This window comes from Salmo salar, chromosome 09, assembly GCF_965601325.2.
Source record: "Salmo salar chromosome 09, fSalSal1, whole genome shotgun sequence".
NCBI lineage: Eukaryota > Metazoa > Chordata > Actinopteri > Salmoniformes > Salmonidae > Salmo > Salmo salar.
Genome location: NC_138299.1, coordinates 22,522,347 through 22,540,208, shown reverse-complemented (window position 1 = coordinate 22,540,208; position 17,862 = coordinate 22,522,347). Strand labels below are relative to the sequence as shown.

Here is a 17,862-nt window from a genome sequence, read left to right as displayed (position 1 = left end):
CCGAAGCCACTCCTGCGTTGTCTTGGTTGTGTGCTTAGGGTCGTTGTCCTGTTGGCAGGTGAACCTTTGCCCTTGTCTGAGGTCCTGAGCGCTCTGGAGCAGGTTTTCATCAAGTATCTCTCTGTACTTCGCTCCATTCATCTTTCCCTCAATCCTGACTAGTCTCCTAGTCCCTGCCACTGAAAAACATCCCCACAGCATGATGCTGCCACCACCATGATTCATCGTAGGGATAGTGCCAAAGGACGTGACGCTTGTGTGGTGCCAGGACAACAAACATCACCAACAAACTAACATGAGCCAAGCCCACCAAGACAGTCGTGAAGCAGGCACGACAAAACCTATTCCCCTTCAGGAGACTGAAAAGATTTGGCATGGGTCCTCAGATCCTCAAAAGGTTCTACAGCTGCACCATCGAGAGCATCCTGACCGGTTGCATGGTATGGTAACTGCTCGGCCTCCGACCGCAACTCCTACATGTACATACTACCTCAACTAACCGGTGCCTGCACACATCGACTCTGTACCGGTACCCCACTGTATATATATATATATATATATATATATCTCAGTGGGGAGAACAAGTATTTGATACACTGCCGATTTTGCAGGTTTTCCTACTTACAAAGCATGTAGAGGTCTGTAATTTTTATCATAGGTACACTTCAACTGTGAGAGACGCAATCTAAAACAAAAATCCAGAAAATCACATTGTTTGATTTTTAAGTAATTCATTTGCATTTTATTGCATGACATACGTATTTGATCACCTACCAACCAGTAAGAATTCTGGCTCTCACAGACCTGTTAGTTTTTCTTTAAGAAGCCCTCCTGTTCTCCACTCATTACCTGTATTAACTGCACCTGTTTGAACTCGTTACCTGTATAAAAGACACCTGTCCACACACTCAATCAAACAGACTCCAACCTCTCCACAATGGCCAAGACCAGAGAGCTGTGTAAGGACATCAGGGATAAAATTGTAGACCTGCACAAGGCTGGGATGGGCTACAGGACAATATGCAAGCAGCTTGGTGAGAAGGCAACAACTGTTGGCGCAATTATTAGAAAATGGAAGAAGTTCAAGTGACGGTCAATCACCCTTGGTCTGGGACTCCATGCAAGATCTCATCTCGTGGGGCATCAATGATCATGAGGAAGGTGAGGGATCAGCCCGGAACTACATGGCAGGACCTGGTCAATGACCTGAAGAGAGCTGGGACCACAGTCTCAAAGAAAACCATTAGTAACACACTACACCGTCATGGATTAAAATCCTGCAGCTCACGCAAGGTCCCCCTGCTCAAGCCAGCGCATGCCCAGGCCCGTCTGAAGTTTGCCAATGACCATCTGGATGATCCAGAGGAGGAATGGGAGAAGGTCATGTGGTCTAATGAGACAGAAATATAGCTTTTTGGTCTAAACTCCACTCGCCGTGTTTGGAGGAAGAAGAAGGATGAGTACAACCCCAAGAACACCATCCCAACCGTGAAGCATGGAGGTGGAAACATCATTCTTTGGGGATGCTTTTCTGCAAAGGGGACAGGACGACTGCACTGTATTGAGGGGAGGATGGATGGGGCCATGTATCGCGAGATCTTGGCCAACAACCTCCTTCCCTCAGTAAGAGCATTGAAGATGGGTCGTGGCTGGGTCTTCCAGCATGACAACGACCCGAAACACACAGCCAGGGCAACTAAGGAGTGGCTCCGTAAGAAGCATCTCAAGGTCCTGGAGTGGCCTAGCCAGTCTCCAGACCTGAACCCAATAGAAAATCTTTGGAGGGAGCTGAAAGTCCGTATTGCCCAGCGAAACCTGAAGGATCTGGAGAAGGTCTGTATGGAGGAGTGGGACAAAATCCCTGCTGCAGTGTGTGCAAACCTGGTCAAGAACTACAGGAAACGTATGATCTCTGTAATTGCAAACAAAGGTTTCTGTACCAAATATTAAGTTCTGCTTTTCTGATATATCAAATACTTATGTCATGCAATAAAATGCAAATGAATTACTTAAAAATCATACGTGATTTTCTGGATTTTTGTTTTAGATTCCGTCTCTCACAGTTGAAGTGTACCTATGATAAAAATTACAGACCTCTATGCTTCGTAAGTAGGAAACACTGCCGATTTTGCAGGTTATCAAATACTTGTTCTCCCCACTGTGTGTGTGTGTATATATATTACTGCTGCTCTTTAATACTTCTCTTATTCTTATCCATATTTTTTGGAAACTGCACTGTTGGTTAGGGGCTTGTAAGTAAGCATTTCACTGTAAGGTCTACCTGTTGTATTCGGTGCATGTGACTAATAAAATGTGATTTGGTTTCAGACCAGAGAATGTTGTTTCTCATGGTTTGAGAGTCTTTAGGTGCCTTTTGCTAAACTCCAAGCGGGCTGTCATGTGCCTTTTACTGAGGAGTGGCCACTCTACCATAAAGGCCTGATTGGTGGAGGGCTGCAGAGATGGTTGTCCTTCTGGAAGGTTTTCCAATCTCCACAGAGGAACTCTGGAGCTGTGTCAGAGTTACCATCGGGTTCTTGTTCACCGTCCTGATCATGGCCCCTCTTCCCCGATTGCTCAGTTTGGTCGGGTGGCCAGCCCTAGGAAGAGTCTTGGTGGTTCCAAACTTCTTCCATTTAAGAATGATGGAGGTCACTGTGTTCTTGGGGACCTTTAATGCTGCATAAACCTTTTGGTACCCTTCCTCAGATCTGTGCCTCGACACAATCCTGTCTCGGAGCTCTATGGACAATTCCTTTGATCTCATGGCTTGGTTTTTGCTCTGACATGCACTGTCCATGGTTGTAAAAACATCTCAAGGATGATCAATGGAAACAATTCTGTGCTCAATTTTGAGTCTCATAGCAAAGGAACCGAATACTTATGTAAATAAGGTATCTGTTTTTTATTTGTAATAAATTAGCCTCTTTTCGCTTTGTCATTATGTGGTATTGTGTGTAGATTGAGGGGAATAACTTTTTTTTTAAACATTTTAGAATAAGGCTGTAACTTAACAAAATGTGGAAAAAGGGAAGGGGTCTGAATATTTTCCGAATGCACTGTATATAATAGCGAGACAGATAACTGGAAGGGCTATAGGATGAGTAACAATCGTCCTGAAAGGGCTATTAGTGTTTATTATAGGGGCTGCTGCCTATAGCCAGGAGGATGCATGGTGAGGAGATATGCCCTCTACTGCTGTCGAACAGAGAGCCCTGCTCCAGATGCTCAGCCGTGTGTCCAGAGGTGGAGGACAGCTGAGTAGAGGCCTGGGGAACCAGGGTCTGGGGAAGGGGGTGGGGAGGGAGGGATGATCCTGGAGTTCTTGGCTAGGCCAGACGTCTTCCACATTCCCTGGAGAGGCCTGGTCCCTCTCACATCTGCTTCTTGGGTGTGTGAAGGGAGATGGTGCTGGACCATCTGGCAGCAGCCTAGTCTGAGACTGCCGTCACCGCCACTCCTGTGCAATATGGCAAAGAACCATATCAGCGTGTATCTGACCCCGCCAGTCTCTCTCCCTCGTCACCAAGGTCAATGCTGATCACCACAAAGCAAAATGCAACGCAAACAAGACCCTCAGACTTCCTCTGACCCAATGGACAAATGGCCTCAAAGGACTGAGCTCGGACGTTTGTGTTACAGTTGCTACTTGGCATGCTGTGAGAGAATTTAAGACAAAATCAGTGACCATCCATGGCAGTTTGAATGTAATAATCTAAAAAAGTGATACAACAAAAAACAAAATATGTACAGACATATTCATTCTTAAAATTCACAGAACACAGTTCTAAAATGTACTCCATTAATGTCCACTTCATTAAACCAATATTTTTTTAAATATTTTTTTGTGTTAAACAAATAGTCGATGGAGGCCATAGTCCTGACTCCTGTGTGACCTTGGCGGGTCTATTTAGCTCCCAGCCCAAGGTGGCAGAGGTGTGACAGAGGCAGAGAGGCCCAGGGTGGGGTATGGGCCGGGGCAGAGGGGGGTGACACGGGGACGCCTGGGGGCATGGAGAGGGCCAGCCATGGAGCAGCCTGGCCTGGACCAGCCTTCAGAGCAGATGCTGGCCAGTTGTTGTGTGGAGGCACGTCCGCGGGTCCTGCTCACAGACTGAGAAGGCAGGGGAATCTGCCGCACTCCTGTCATCCTCCAGAACGCAGCACAGATTAGATTGGAGCTGACAGCGGAGGATATTCAATTAGATTGTGCATGTCACTCAGTGGCTTCGACCAGAGTCCTTCCCCATGCCTTTGTGTTGGGGATGGGGACCAGTGGGGAGAGCGCCCCTCTTTTTGTGTCATTTTATATTTATGTTGACCTCTAGCTCGGGACTGATTCATTATTTTGTTATTGAATGTCGCATGTTAACATTTTTGGAGTGGGCTTGCACGTTTTTGCTTCACATTGTTCTATTTTCAAATGCACAACCTTCTTTGACCCTAGAATGCACCCATTTTAAAATGATCCATCACAATGTATTTATTTTTCTTGTTACACATCCGTATTATCACTACAAAAAGACTGCTTTCTAAGTTCAACATGAAATGCATACTGACAATTATATTATTCTTCCTCTGTTTGCAGTGAAACTAGCAGCGTATGTAGCAGTGATCCTGGCCTCTTCACTAACGATGAGGGAAGACAAGGTATTAATGTTCAGCATAATATTTATTTCTCACTAGCTAGGTTTGCATCCAGTTGGCAACAGATTTTTATGCAGATATTGTAGAATTTGCATAAATAAAATGTGTGCATTCTCTCACCAGTGGTGTGTTTCCAATGAATTGACTTATTGCAGATAAAAATGAGTGTGTAATGACGTAGTGCACACACAATCTACTTTTCATGTACTGAATAAAAATGTAAAGTTCAATATGTTTCCATCGCATTTTAAACTCTACCGATAGTTTTATCACAAACTGTTGCCTTAAATAGCAAATGTGCCTACTCTGGTCTCTAGCCAACATCTCGCAGATGTGGTGGAGGTAGGCTAGTCTACATGATGAGATTATTATGGATAAGAGCTAGAATATTTTTATTTGTCAAATGGCAGTCAAGCATCGATCCTCATGTCATCAGAATAAGACTGTCAATATTTATTGGAAAGGAGCATCAAGATCCCCCTGTGAAGTTCATCATAAGTTATTTAATCTGTAGCCTAATAAACTATATGGTTTTCCGAATCGTAGTGGGAGAACCACGCCATATCATTGTGTGACTCCAAGTTTAGTTCCATATGTTGATTATTATACTGAACAAAAATATAAACGCAACATGTAAAAGTGTTGGTTTCATGAGCTGAAATAAAAAAAATCCCAGAAATGTTCCTTAATGCACAAAAAGCTTATTTCTCTCCAATTTTGTGCACAAATTTGTTTACATCCTTGTTAGTGAGCATGTGTCCTTTGCCAAGATAATCCATCCACTTGACAGGTGTGGCATATCAAGAAGCTGATTAAACTGCATTATCATTACACAGGTGCACCTTCTGCTGGGGACAATAAAGGCCACTCTAAAATGTGCAGTTTTGTCACAACACAATGCCACAGATGTCTCGCTTTGAGGGAGAGCACAATAGGCATGCTGACTGCAGGAATGTCCAGCAGAGCTGTTGCCAGAGAATTTAATATTAATTTATCTACCGTAAGCCTTCGTCGTTTTAAATATTTTTGGCAGTATGTCCAACCGTCCTCACAACCGCAGACTAAGTGTAACCACTCCAGCCCAGGACCTCCACATCCGGCTTCTTCACCTGCAGGATTGTCTGAGACCAGCCACCTGGACAGCTGATGAAACTGTGGGTTTGCACAACTGGAGAATTTCTGCACAAACTGTCAGAAACCATCTCAGGGAAGCTCATCTGCGTGTTTGTCCTCCTCACCGGGGTCTTGACCTGACTGCAGTTTGGCGTCGTAACCGACCAGTGGGCAAATACTCACCTTCGATGGCCACTGGCATGGTGGAGAAGTGTGCTCTCTGCGGATGAATCCCGGTTTCAACTGTACCGGGCAGATGTGTCGTGTGGGTGAGCATTTTGCTGATGTCAACATTGTGAACAGAGTGCCCGTAGTGGTGGTGGGATTATTGTATGGGCAGGCATAAGCTACGGCCAACGAACACAATTGTGTTTTATCTATGTCAATTTGGATGCACAGAGATACCGTGACAAGATCCTGAGGCCCATTGTCGTGCCATTCATCACCTGCCATCACCTCATGTTTCAGCAAGGATCTGTACACTATTCCTGGAAGCTGAAAATTTCCCAGTTCTTCCATGGCCTGCATACTCACCAGACATGTCAACCATTGAGCATTTTTGGGATACTCTGGATTGACATGTACGACAGCTTGTTCCAGTTCCCGCCAATATCCAGCAACTTCGCACAGCCATTGAAGAGGAGTGGGAAAACATTCCACAGGCCACAATTAACAGCCTGATCAACTCTATGAGAAGGAGATGTGTCGCACTGCATGAGGCAAATGGTACACACACTAGATACTGACTGGTTCTTTTTAAAAGGTATCTGTATTCCCAGTCATGTGAAATCAATAGATTAGGGCCTAATGAATTTATTTCAATTGTCTGTTTTCCTTATTTAACTCAGTAAAATCTTCGAAATTGTTGCATGTTGCGTTTATATTTTTGTTCAGAGTATTTGCGCACAAATGTGTTTCCACCGCCATTTCCCGCATAATACATTTTACAGACACAAAAATATCCCACCATGTCAAAGGAACAAATTCTGTCAGCATTTATAATATTACACCAAAACTTCCTGTTTCCATCACAGCTATCGTGATTTTGTTGTATACGGTATGACTGTCCTCGCATACAAACTGGATGAAAATGTGGTTTGTGTCATTTACATATGTATATGCAAATTAAATAAGATGGCAAAGATAATAATGGTGCAAAATGAAAACAAAAAGCATGTAATAAGCCTTTTAATTCTAGCATTACCTGAATGTTCAAAGGATGGAGCTATGCCTGTGCTCTTTGTAAGTGTAACAGAATGCTAAGACTAGACAGAAAGAGGTTCTGATACAATAGGCTGGTTGCCGGGCACCCAGGCGGCTCTAATAAGGCGTTGTCATGTCGTGTTAATGAGCGCTGAAGCCTCTGCTAATCTCATTAGCCGTGGTGGGGCGAGGCGGCCCCTGATTTAACAGTTGTCACTACACCTTGACTGTGAGAGGCATGCGCCCCGCTGACTGACAGGTCTGTGGAGAGAGCAGTGTCTGGGGACCAGGGTGGTCTGCTGTGGTGGTGGAGAGGCTGTCAACAAATAGAGAGAGGATTGATGCAGGCCAAGTAGGAAAGATGCCCTCATGCAGTCAGTACTTCATTCCATGGTTAATTGTACAGCACTAAATTATAAATTGGTGCAGCCCATCCGTGAAAATACTTTTGTATCATTGTTTAAATGTCATGCAGAATCATATTGAGCAGTTATGGAATTGCCCAATGTATACATTGTGACTAACAGTGTTGGACTTCCTGCCTGTGCTGTAGGTGATGATGAGCAGAGTGATTGGTTCTTTGAGGGGGAGTGTGGAGCAGGGGGGATGGGCATTCCCAGCCTGCTGCCCAGCTGGGACCCAGATACTCCTCCTGTCCTCGAAGTACCAGACCCAGCTCCACCCACCTTCCTACAGCCTGCACGGCCCACTCAGAGAGGTGATCAAAATACTATACATAAAAATAAATATTTAACAACCTTTTTTATCTAGGCAAGTCAGTTAAGAACAAATTTTTAATTACAATGATGGCCTACCCCAGCCAAACCCGGACGACGCTGGGCCAATTGTGCGCCACCCTGTGGGACTGTAGTGACGTTTCTTGCACTGAGATGCAGTGCCTTAGACCGCTATGCCACTCGGGAGCCCATTTACATTGTGAAATAACAGAAAACAACAGAAATGTCACTCCAGTTCTGATTGGGTAACAGTGTGGTTTCGTGTTGCAGGTTACCATGCCCGTCTGAACCGGTTGCCTGGCGTGGCTGCCCGCTGCATCAGGAAAGGCCGGAGGAGGCTTCCCAGCAAGGTGAGGGCAGAGTGGCACACTAGAAACGCATTCCTTGACAAACATTAATGGATACCAGGCTTTTAATGCATGTATTTAATAAGTTATGTGATATGTTCTAAAATACCACATTTGATGTGTTGCAGGACAACAATATGTCAGTGTCTATGGAGAGAATGAAGCATTTCTCTCAGGACCCCTATCAATGGCTGCCTTCCATTGGAAAAAGAGACCGGAGCCAGGTATATGTGTTGAATTATTGAATAAGACATTTCAGCTTTCTAGCCCTATTTTTGATGCGTCTGGGTGAACTCGTAACATCTTCGAAATGTGTTCCAGTTCAACCCTTTGTGTCCGTTACCTGTTTATCCCATTGACATGGTGCCAGACAGCTCCCATCGGAGATGCTCCTCTTCCATCTGCAAAACCAGGTAGGGGATGCACACAGCACTCATTATTGTTGCCATGGTTAAACTCCGCCTCTCCTGGGCCTATTGGAGTCATGCAGCCCATTCCATTCTGAAGCTCAATATATTGACAGCCATGGTTAACTCTTAAATGAACCAGTCACTAAACACAAGTCGTGATTTAACCAATGCATGCTACATCAAAGTTTGTACCTCAGAGACACATGTTCAATATGTGCGAGGGTGAGAACATTGAGCTCCTGTCTCTGAGGAGTTGGTCAAAGTGTGACATCGTGACCTCCAGACTCGGGTGGGCATACAGATGACATCACATCAAGCAGCTGGGCTAACATGTTAAAGTTGTTCTTCGGTGCTATTGGCGTGGGCTTTCATGGTCTTTAGAATGAATGAGAGGAGTGGTGTCATAGAAGGTCATGTTAGGATGAGGACATGGGTAAGGCTGTAGAAAGACTTGTGTGATATTAGCCACGTCCCCATCACAGCCTCCTGTGAGATTAGCTAGCACAGTCAGGTACTGTATTATGGGGCACGCTTGACCCCTGGTCTATATAACAGACAACTCCTCACTGGGATATAAGACTCCGCTGAATAATAACTGATGTATTTTTCCAAGGTTGTCTTTCTCGAACATAGAATATATTCATGTAGAATCTTTGGTTTCCAGTGTTTCTGAAAACGCAAAAAAAATATAAATAATTGCAGAAGTTTAAAGAGTTTTGCTCAAAGCCTCAAGCTCCAAGTCAGCCCCTATACTGCTGGATCTGCATGGCATGGGGATTGTTGAGCTGAACAGCCCTCAGTCTGAGACTCTTCCTTGCATTGTTTCCAGTTGCAGAGTGCCTATTTACAGAGCATTTTTTATTCTGTTTCAAGCCCTCTCTCCTGGGCTAGTTCAGAAAGCCCTCCACCATTTCTTGATGGGCAAAAACACGAATGCAATGAAAAGGCTAAACTTCTAAGATTTATTTTCTTAACTGGCTCTTTCTTCTCCACCTGAAAGGTTCCTTCAGATTCCAGTTTGAGGCATTGTGAATACTAATTTCTATCTATTAAAAAGCCCTCATATCCCTACCATGCTCTCATTTGAATGCCGTCTCAGGGGAAGCCTCTTAATTCCTTTATAGAGGGATTCAAGACCCTTCACTTCAAAAAGTATAAATCATACTCCCAAATGAACGAGGGAGATTGACGAGTGGTGCTTCAGATGTGTCCCGTCGGACGGCACAAGCCTGAATCCATCTCCCCAAGCAGCTCAAATCCATCCTCTAGTGACTGTCCAGACTTACCCTGGACAGTCACTGGAGGTCACCCCCCTCCACAGTCACACCCCTAAACAAGTCACCCAACACATACAGTGCCTTCAAATCAAATTTTATTGGTCACATCCACATATTTAGTTTAATGTTATTGCAAGGGTATTGAAATGCTTGGGTTCCCAGCTCCAACAGTGCAGTAGTATCTAACAATACACAAATCTAAAAGTAAAACAATGGAATTAAGAAATATATAAATATTAGGATGAGCAATGTCGGGTGGCATTGACTAAATACAGTATATATATACACACACACACACACACACACACAGTTGAAGTCGGAAGTTTACATACACTTAGGTTGGAGTCATTACAACTCATTTTTCAACCATTCCACAAATTTCTTGTTAACAAACTATAGTTTTGGCAAGTCGGTTAGGACATCTACTTTGTGCATGACACAAGTAATTTTCCAACAATTGTTTACAGACAGATTATTTCACTGTATCACAATTCCAGTGGGTCAGAAGTTTACATACACTAAGTTGACTGTGCCTTTAAACAGCTTGGAAAATTCCAGAAAATGATGTCATGGCTTTAGAAGCTTCTGATAGGCTAATTGACATAATTTGAGTCTTGGAGGTGTACCTGTGGATGTATTTCAAGGCCGACCTTCAAACTCAGTGCTTCTTTGCTTGACATGATGGGAAAATCAAAAGAAATCAGCCAAGACCTCAGAAAAACTAATTGTAGACCTCCACAAGTCCGGTTCATCCTTGGGAACAATTTCCAAACGCCTGAAGGTACCACGTTCATCTGTACAAACAATAGAACGCAAGTATAAACACCATGGGACCAGGCAGCCGTCACACCGCTCAGGAAGGAGACGCGTTCTGTCTCCTAGAGATGAACGTACTTTGGTGCGAAAAGTGCAAATCAATCCCAGAACAGTAGCAAAGGACCTTGTGAAGATGCTGGAGGAAACCGGTACAAAAGTATCTATATCCACAGTGAAATGAGTCCTATATTGACATAACCTGAAAGGCCGCTCAGCAAGGAAGAAGCCACTGCTCCAAAACCGCCATAAAAAAGCCAGACTGCGGTTTGCAACTGCACATGGGGACAAAGATCGTACTTTTTGAAGAAATGTCCTCTGGTCTGGTGAAACAAAAATAGAACCGTTTGGCCATAATGACCATCGTTATGTTTGGAGGAAAAAGGGGGAGGTTTGCAAGCCGAAGAACACCATCCCAACCGTGAAGCACGGGGGTGGCAGCATCATGTTGTGGGGGTGCTTTTTTTGTGTAATGTTTTGTCAAGTCAAAGACAGGGTCACCAAAACCATAAAACCAGCTAAAATGATGCACTAACCTTTTACAATCTCCATCAGATGACACTCCTAGGACATTATGTTAGACAATGCATGCATTTTTAGTTCTATCAAGTTCATATTTATATCCAAAAACAGCGTTTTACTATGGCATTGATGTTGAGGAAATCGTTTCCCTCCAATAACCGGCAGTCAAGTCAGCGTCACAAATTAAATAATTAAAATTAGAAAACATTGGTAAAATATTATATTGTCATTTAAAGAATTATAGATTTACATCTCTTGAACGCAATCAACTTGCCAGATTTAAAAATAACCTTACTGGGAAATCACACTTTGCAATAATCTGAGCACTGCGCCCAGAAAAATACGCGTTGCGATACAGACTAGACGTCATGTTGGGGAGATCTAAAATCGAAAATACTATGTAAATAATCCATTACCTTTGATTCTCTTCATCAGATGTCACTTCCAGGTATCACAGCTCCATAACGAATGTAGTTTTGTTCAAAAAAGCTCATCATTTATGTCCAAAAATCTCCGTCTCGTTAGCACATGATGTAAGCCAGCCGGACTTCTCGTCATGAACGAGGGGAAAAAATATATTTCCGTTCATTCAAACATGTCAAACGTTGTATAGCATAAATCATTAGGGCCTTTTTTAACCAGAACATGAATAATATTCAAGGTGGACGAATGCATACTCTTTTATAACGTATTGGAACGAGGGTACCCAACATGAACTCGCGCGCCAGGTGTCTAATGGGACATCATCGTTCCATGGCTCTTGTTCGGTCAGATCTCCCTCCAGAAGACTCAAAACACTTTGTAAAGGCTGGTGACATCTAGTGGAAGCAATAGGAAGTGCCAAAATATTCCTAAGCCCCTGTGTTTTTCAATGGGATAGGTTTAAAGTCAATACAACACATCAGGTATCCACTTCCTGTCAGAAAATGTCTCAGGGTTTTGCCTGCCAAATGAGTTCTGTTATACTCACAGACACCATTCAAACAGTTTTAGAAACTTTAGAGTGTTTTCTATCCATATATAATAAGTATATGCATATTCTAGTTACTGGGTAGGATTAGTAACCAGATTAAATCGGGTACATTTTTTTTATCCAGACGTGCAAATGCTGCCCCCTAGACCCAACAGGTTAAGACATCAGTCAGGAAGTTAAAGCTTGGTCGCAAATGGGTCTTCCAAATGGACAATGACTCCAAGCATACTTCCAAAGTTGTGGCAAAATGGCTTAAGGACAACAAAGTCAAGGTATTGGAGTGGCCATCACAAAGCCCTGACCTCAATCCTATAGAAAATTTGTGGGCAGAACTGAAAAAGCGTGTGCGAGCAAAGAGGCCTTCACACCTGACTCAGTTACACCAGCTCTGCCAGGAGGAATGGGCCAAAATTCACCCAACTTATTGTGGGAACTTGTGGAAGGCTACCCAAAACGTTTGACTCAGGTTAAACAATTTAAAGGCAATGCTACCAAATACTAATTGAGTCTATGTAAACTTCTGACCCACTGAGAATGTGATGAAAGAAATAAAAGCTGAAATAAATCATTCTCTCTACTATTATTCTGACATTTCACATTCTTAAAATAGAAAGTGGTGATCCTAAAACAGGGAATTTTTACTAGGATTAAATGTCAGGAATTGTGAAAAACTGAGTTTAAATGTATTTGGTTAAGGTGTATGTTAATTTCCGACTTCAACTGTATGAGATGAGTAAAGCAGTATGTAAACATTATTAAAGTGACTAGTGTTCCATTTATTTAAAGTGGCCAGTGATTCCATGTCTATAGGGCAGCAGCCTCTAAGGTGCAGGGTTGAGTAGCCGGGTTGTACCCGGCTAGTGATGGCTATTTAACAGTCTGATGGCCTTGTTTTTCAGTCTCTCAGCCCCAGTTTTGATGCACCTGTACTGACCTCGCCTTCTGGATGATAGCGGGGTGAACAGGCCCTGGCGGTTGATGTCCTTGATGATCTTTTTGGCCTTCCTGTGACATCGGGTGGTGTAGGTGTCCTGGAGGACAGGCAGTCTACCCCCAGTAATGCGTTGGGCAGACCGCACCACCCTCTGGAGAGACCTGCGGTGGTGGGCGGTGCAGTTGCCGTACCAGTCGGTGATACAGCCTGACAGGATGCTCTCAATTGTGCATCTGTAAAAGTTTCAGAGGGTCTTAGGGGCCAAGACAAATTTCTTCAGCCTCCTGAGGTTGTAGAGGCACTGTTGCACCTTCTTCACCATATTGTCTGTGTGGGTTGACCATTTCAGATTGTCAGTGATGTGTATGCTGAGGAACTTGAAGCTTTCCACCTTCTCCACGGTGGTCCCATCTATGTGGATAGGGGCGTGCTCCCTCTGCTGTTTCCCGAAGTCCACAATCAGCTCCTTCGTTTTGTTGACGTAGAGAGAGAGGTTATTTCCCTGGCCCCTCTCCGCCAGGGCCCTCACCTCCTCCCTGTAGACTGTCTCGTCATTGTTGCCAATCAGGCCTACTATTGTTGTCGTCTGCAAACTTGATGATTGAGTTGGAGGCGTGCGTGGCCACACAGTCATGGGTGAACAGGGAGTACAGGAGGGGGCTGAGCACGCACCCTTTTGGGGCCCCTGTGTTGAGGATCAGCGAAGTGGAGGTGTTGTTTCCTACCACTACCTTGGGTTGGCCCGTCAGGAAGTCCAGGACCCAGTTGCACAGAGTGGGGTTCAGACCCAGGGGCCCGAGCTTAATGATGAGCTTGGAGGGTACAATGGTGTTGAAGGCTGAGCTATAGTCAATGAACAGGATTTTGACGTAGGCATTCCTCTTGTCCAGATGTTGCAATGGCGATTGCATCATCTGTGGATCTATTGGGGCAGTAAGCAAATTGAAGTGGCTCTAGGGTGTCAGGTAAGGTAGAGGTGATATGATCCTTAACTAGCCTCTCAAAGCACTTCATGACAGAAGTGAGTGCCATGGGGCATTTGTCATTTAGTTCAGTTACCTTTGCTTTCGTGGGTACAGGAATAATTGTGGACATCTTGAAGCAAGTGGGGACAGCCGACTGGGATAGGGAAAGATTGAATATGTTCGTAAACACTCCAGTCAGCTTCAGAAAGTATTCACACCCCTTTACTTTTTCCATATTTGGTCAACGAGCAACACAAAATACTCTGTTTAAGTGGATTTTTTTTTAAACATTTATTACAAATGATAAGATAAGTGTTCACCTCTGAGACAAAATATAATAAGAATCACCTTTGGCAGCGATTACAGCTGTGAGTCTTTTGGGGTAAATCTAAGAGATTTGCACACCTGGGTTGTACAATATTTGCCCATTATTCTTTGAAAATTCTTGAAAGCTCATTGTTGATCATTGCTAGAAATCTATTTTCAAGTCTTGCCATAGGTGTTCAAGCTGATTTTTATGTCAAAACGGTAACTTAACTAGGCCACTCAGGAACATTCACCGTCGTCTTGGCAAGCAACTCCAGTGTATATTTGGCCTTGTGTTTTAGGTCATTGTCCTGCTGAAAGGTGAATTCGTTGCCCACTGTCTGTTGGAAAGAAGACTGAACCCGGTTTTCCTCTTGGATTTTGCACGTGCTTAGCTGTATTCTGTTTCATTTTATTAAAAAATTAAATATTCTCCCTAGTCCTTGCCGATGAGAAGCATACCCATAACATGATGCTGCACGACCATGCTTGAAAATATGAGTGGTACCCAGTCATGTATTGTGTTGGATTTGCCCCAAACATAACACTTTGTATTCAGGAAAAAAAAGTTTCTCAGACAATTTTTTTATATTATGGAGTAACTACAATGTTGTTGATTCATCCTCAGTTCTCATATCACAATCATTAAACTAACCGTTTTAAAATCACTATTCGCCTCATGGTGAAATCCCTGAGTGGTTTCCTTTCTCTCTGGCAACTGAGTTAGGAAGGACACCTGTATTTTTGTAGTGACTGGGTGTATTGATACACCATCCAAAGCCTAATTAATAACTTCATCATGCTCAAAGGGATATTCAATGTCTGCTTTTTTCCAAATCGGTGCCCTTCTTTCCAAGGCATTGAAAAACATCCCTCATCTTTTCGGTTGAATCTTTGCTTGAAATTCACTTCTCAATTGAGGGACCTCACAATTATCTGTATGTTGTAACGGTTTTGACTTGCAGTTATTGTTTGTAGGGGTGCCAGGTAGGTTGTGCCTACCAGAGAAAATATTGATTTCTCCTTTTTGTTTGGGAGGGAATGAGTCCTGTCTGGTCCGTCAAGTCTACACCAATACAAAGGACTCATGTAAAAGTCAGTATGGACATACACTTTTCATAAACCCTTAAAACATTGGAAATAACAAAAAAAAAACGTATTTTGCATGGGTTGTATAACCAACATAAATGATCACACACATAATAATATAACAAACAATGAGCTCTGGTTCCTCAAGAAAAGTCCCGTACCTCGGGCCTCAAAGAGTCCAGCCCGGTAAAGGAGTTCAGTGAACTGAAGTGACTTTAGTCACGCAATGTTTGTCCGTTCATAAAAGTGTAGCGTAAACCCAGTCTCAATCATACAATCAAAATATCAAACTTTTTTTGCCACGCATCCATAAACAGTATCAAATCTCAGTAGTCTTCAACTACAACTGACCATAAATCACACTCAAACAAGTGAAATACCTTATGCAAAAAAAGTTGTCAGACAAACTAATCCGCCAACAGATCTCCATCGGAGAAAGGCCACCACGAAACAGCGGAGACCAAATGAGATGTGTGGTCCAAAGGAAGAAATGAGTGGATCCGATCCTGGTTAAACTTGAGACAGAGCTACAAAGCACACTTTTAAATACAACAAAACAAACGGAGTAAAGAAGCTTCGGAACTGAGGGTTGAACACATCCTCATTCACACCACCATCCCAACCCCCTTTTGCACAGCTGATGCTAGCTATTTAATTGGGAATTACAGGGGAAGTGTCCTATTGGAAGGAGAAGCAGAGACGGTTCAGACAAATTCAGGGCCGTCACAATGTGTGGGGTACAGAGATGAGGTAGTTATTCAAAAATCATGGTAACCACTATTATTGAACTCAGAATGAGTCCATGCATCTTATTATGTGATTTGTTAAGCATATTTTTACTCCTGAACTTATTTAGGCGTGCCATAACGAAGTGTTTGAATGCTTATTGACTGAAAACATTTAAGCTTTAAAATGTTTTAAATACATTTATTTAAATATCATCAAACAACATTCCACTTTGACATTATGGGGCATTGTGTGTAGATCATTGACACAATCTAAATGTAATCCATTTTCAATTCAGGTTGTAAAACAACACAATGTGGAAAAAGTAAAGGGGTGTAAATACTTTCTGAAGGCACTGTACATGACACACGCTTACTAGTGTATGTGCTAACGCACGCACTCACACATGCACTCACTTACATACATTTCATCAATATTCTTATATAGGGCATCAGCATGGTACTGACAGGGTGGGGATAATAGTGCTGTGTCTCTCTAACACACAGCATCGATACTCAGATTCAGAAACTGTATTAAATAACACCTTGCTCATCGCAAAGTTTACACTTCGCATAATTGGCTTCACTATATTTTCATTTATTTTTGAGGAACTTATTCAAATGATCAATTCTTATCACTGAGCTCTCATGTATCTATGCCTTTTATTTATTTCAAAATACCCTTGTTTTGGTCTGTAAGGAAAGTATAAACATTCATCTTGTATCTTGCAGAGGTTGAAATAATACTGTGTTAATAAAACCTGTCATCTCCTGTTTTGGTAGAGTTGATGGCAACCATCAGGGATTTGATAGGAAGTGCTAAAGGCTGTATAGGACTCCGTGTTATTTGTCCTAGTATGGCCATGTGAACGGGCACATTGAACAGTATGATCTGGCTCTAACGTTCTGGGATGGTGGCCGTGTGAACGGGCACAGTGAACAGTAGGATCTGGCTCTAACGTTCTGGGATGGTGGCCGTGTGAACGGGCACAGTGAACAGTAGGATCTGGCTCTAACCTTCTGGGATGGTGGCCGTGTGAACGGGCACAGTGAACAGTAGGATCTGGCTCTAACCTTCTGGGATGGTGGCCGTGTGAACGGGCACAGTGAACAGTAGGATCTGGCTCTAACGTTCTGGGATGGTGGCCGTGTGAACGGGCACAGTGAACAGTAGGATCTGGCTCTAACGTTCTGGGATGGTGGCCGTGTGAACGGGCACAGTGAACAGTAGGATCTGGCTCTAACCTTCTGGGATGGTGGCCGTGTGAACGGGCACAGTGAACAGTAGGATCTGGCTCTAACGTTCTGGGATGGTGGCCGTGTGAACGGGCACAGTGAACAGTAGGATCTGGCTCTAACGTTCTGGGATGGTGGCCGTGTGAACGGGCACAGTGAACAGTAGGATCTGGCTCTAACGTTCTGGGATGGTGGCCGTGTGAACGGGCACAGTGAACAGTAGGATCTGGCTCTAACCTTCTGGGATGGTGGCCGTGTGAACGGGCACAGTGAACAGTAGGATCTGGCTCTAACCTTCTGGGATGGTGGCCGTGTGAACGGGCACAGTGAACAGTAGGATCTGGCTCTAACGTTCTGGGATGGTGGCCGTGTGAACGGGCACAGTGAACAGTAGGATCTGGCTCTAACGTTCTGGGATGGTGGCCGTGTGAACGGGCACAGTGAACAGTAGGATCTGGCTCTAACCTTCTGGGATGGTGGCCGTGTGAACGGGCACAGTGAACAGTAGGATCTGGCTCTAACGTTCTGGGATGGTGGCCGTGTGAACGGGCACAGTGAACAGTAG

The 17,862-nt window shown here is 43.8% G+C and overlaps 1 protein-coding gene across 4 annotated transcripts in view; it reads left to right on the top strand.

Annotated features, from left to right (window-relative positions):
* LOC106611050 (G patch domain-containing protein 2-like) overlaps nt 1-17,862 on the top strand; it is a 37,785-nt gene that overhangs the window by 7,380 nt on the left and 12,543 nt on the right. For 2 of the 4 annotated variants that reach the window (XM_014210880.3, XM_014210881.3), the window contains exons 3-7: nt 4,589-4,650; nt 7,517-7,681; nt 7,971-8,050; nt 8,176-8,271; nt 8,369-8,460. In XM_014210880.3, coding sequence (XP_014066355.2) covers nt 4,589-4,650; nt 7,517-7,681; nt 7,971-8,050; nt 8,176-8,271; nt 8,369-8,460 — 495 coding nt within the window. Of the gene's footprint in view, nt 1-4,588; nt 4,651-7,516; nt 7,682-7,970; nt 8,051-8,175; nt 8,272-8,368; nt 8,461-12,941; nt 14,916-17,862 lie in introns of those variants that run through there. The other 2 variants (XM_045723472.2, XM_045723471.2) reach the window with 2 other exon arrangements.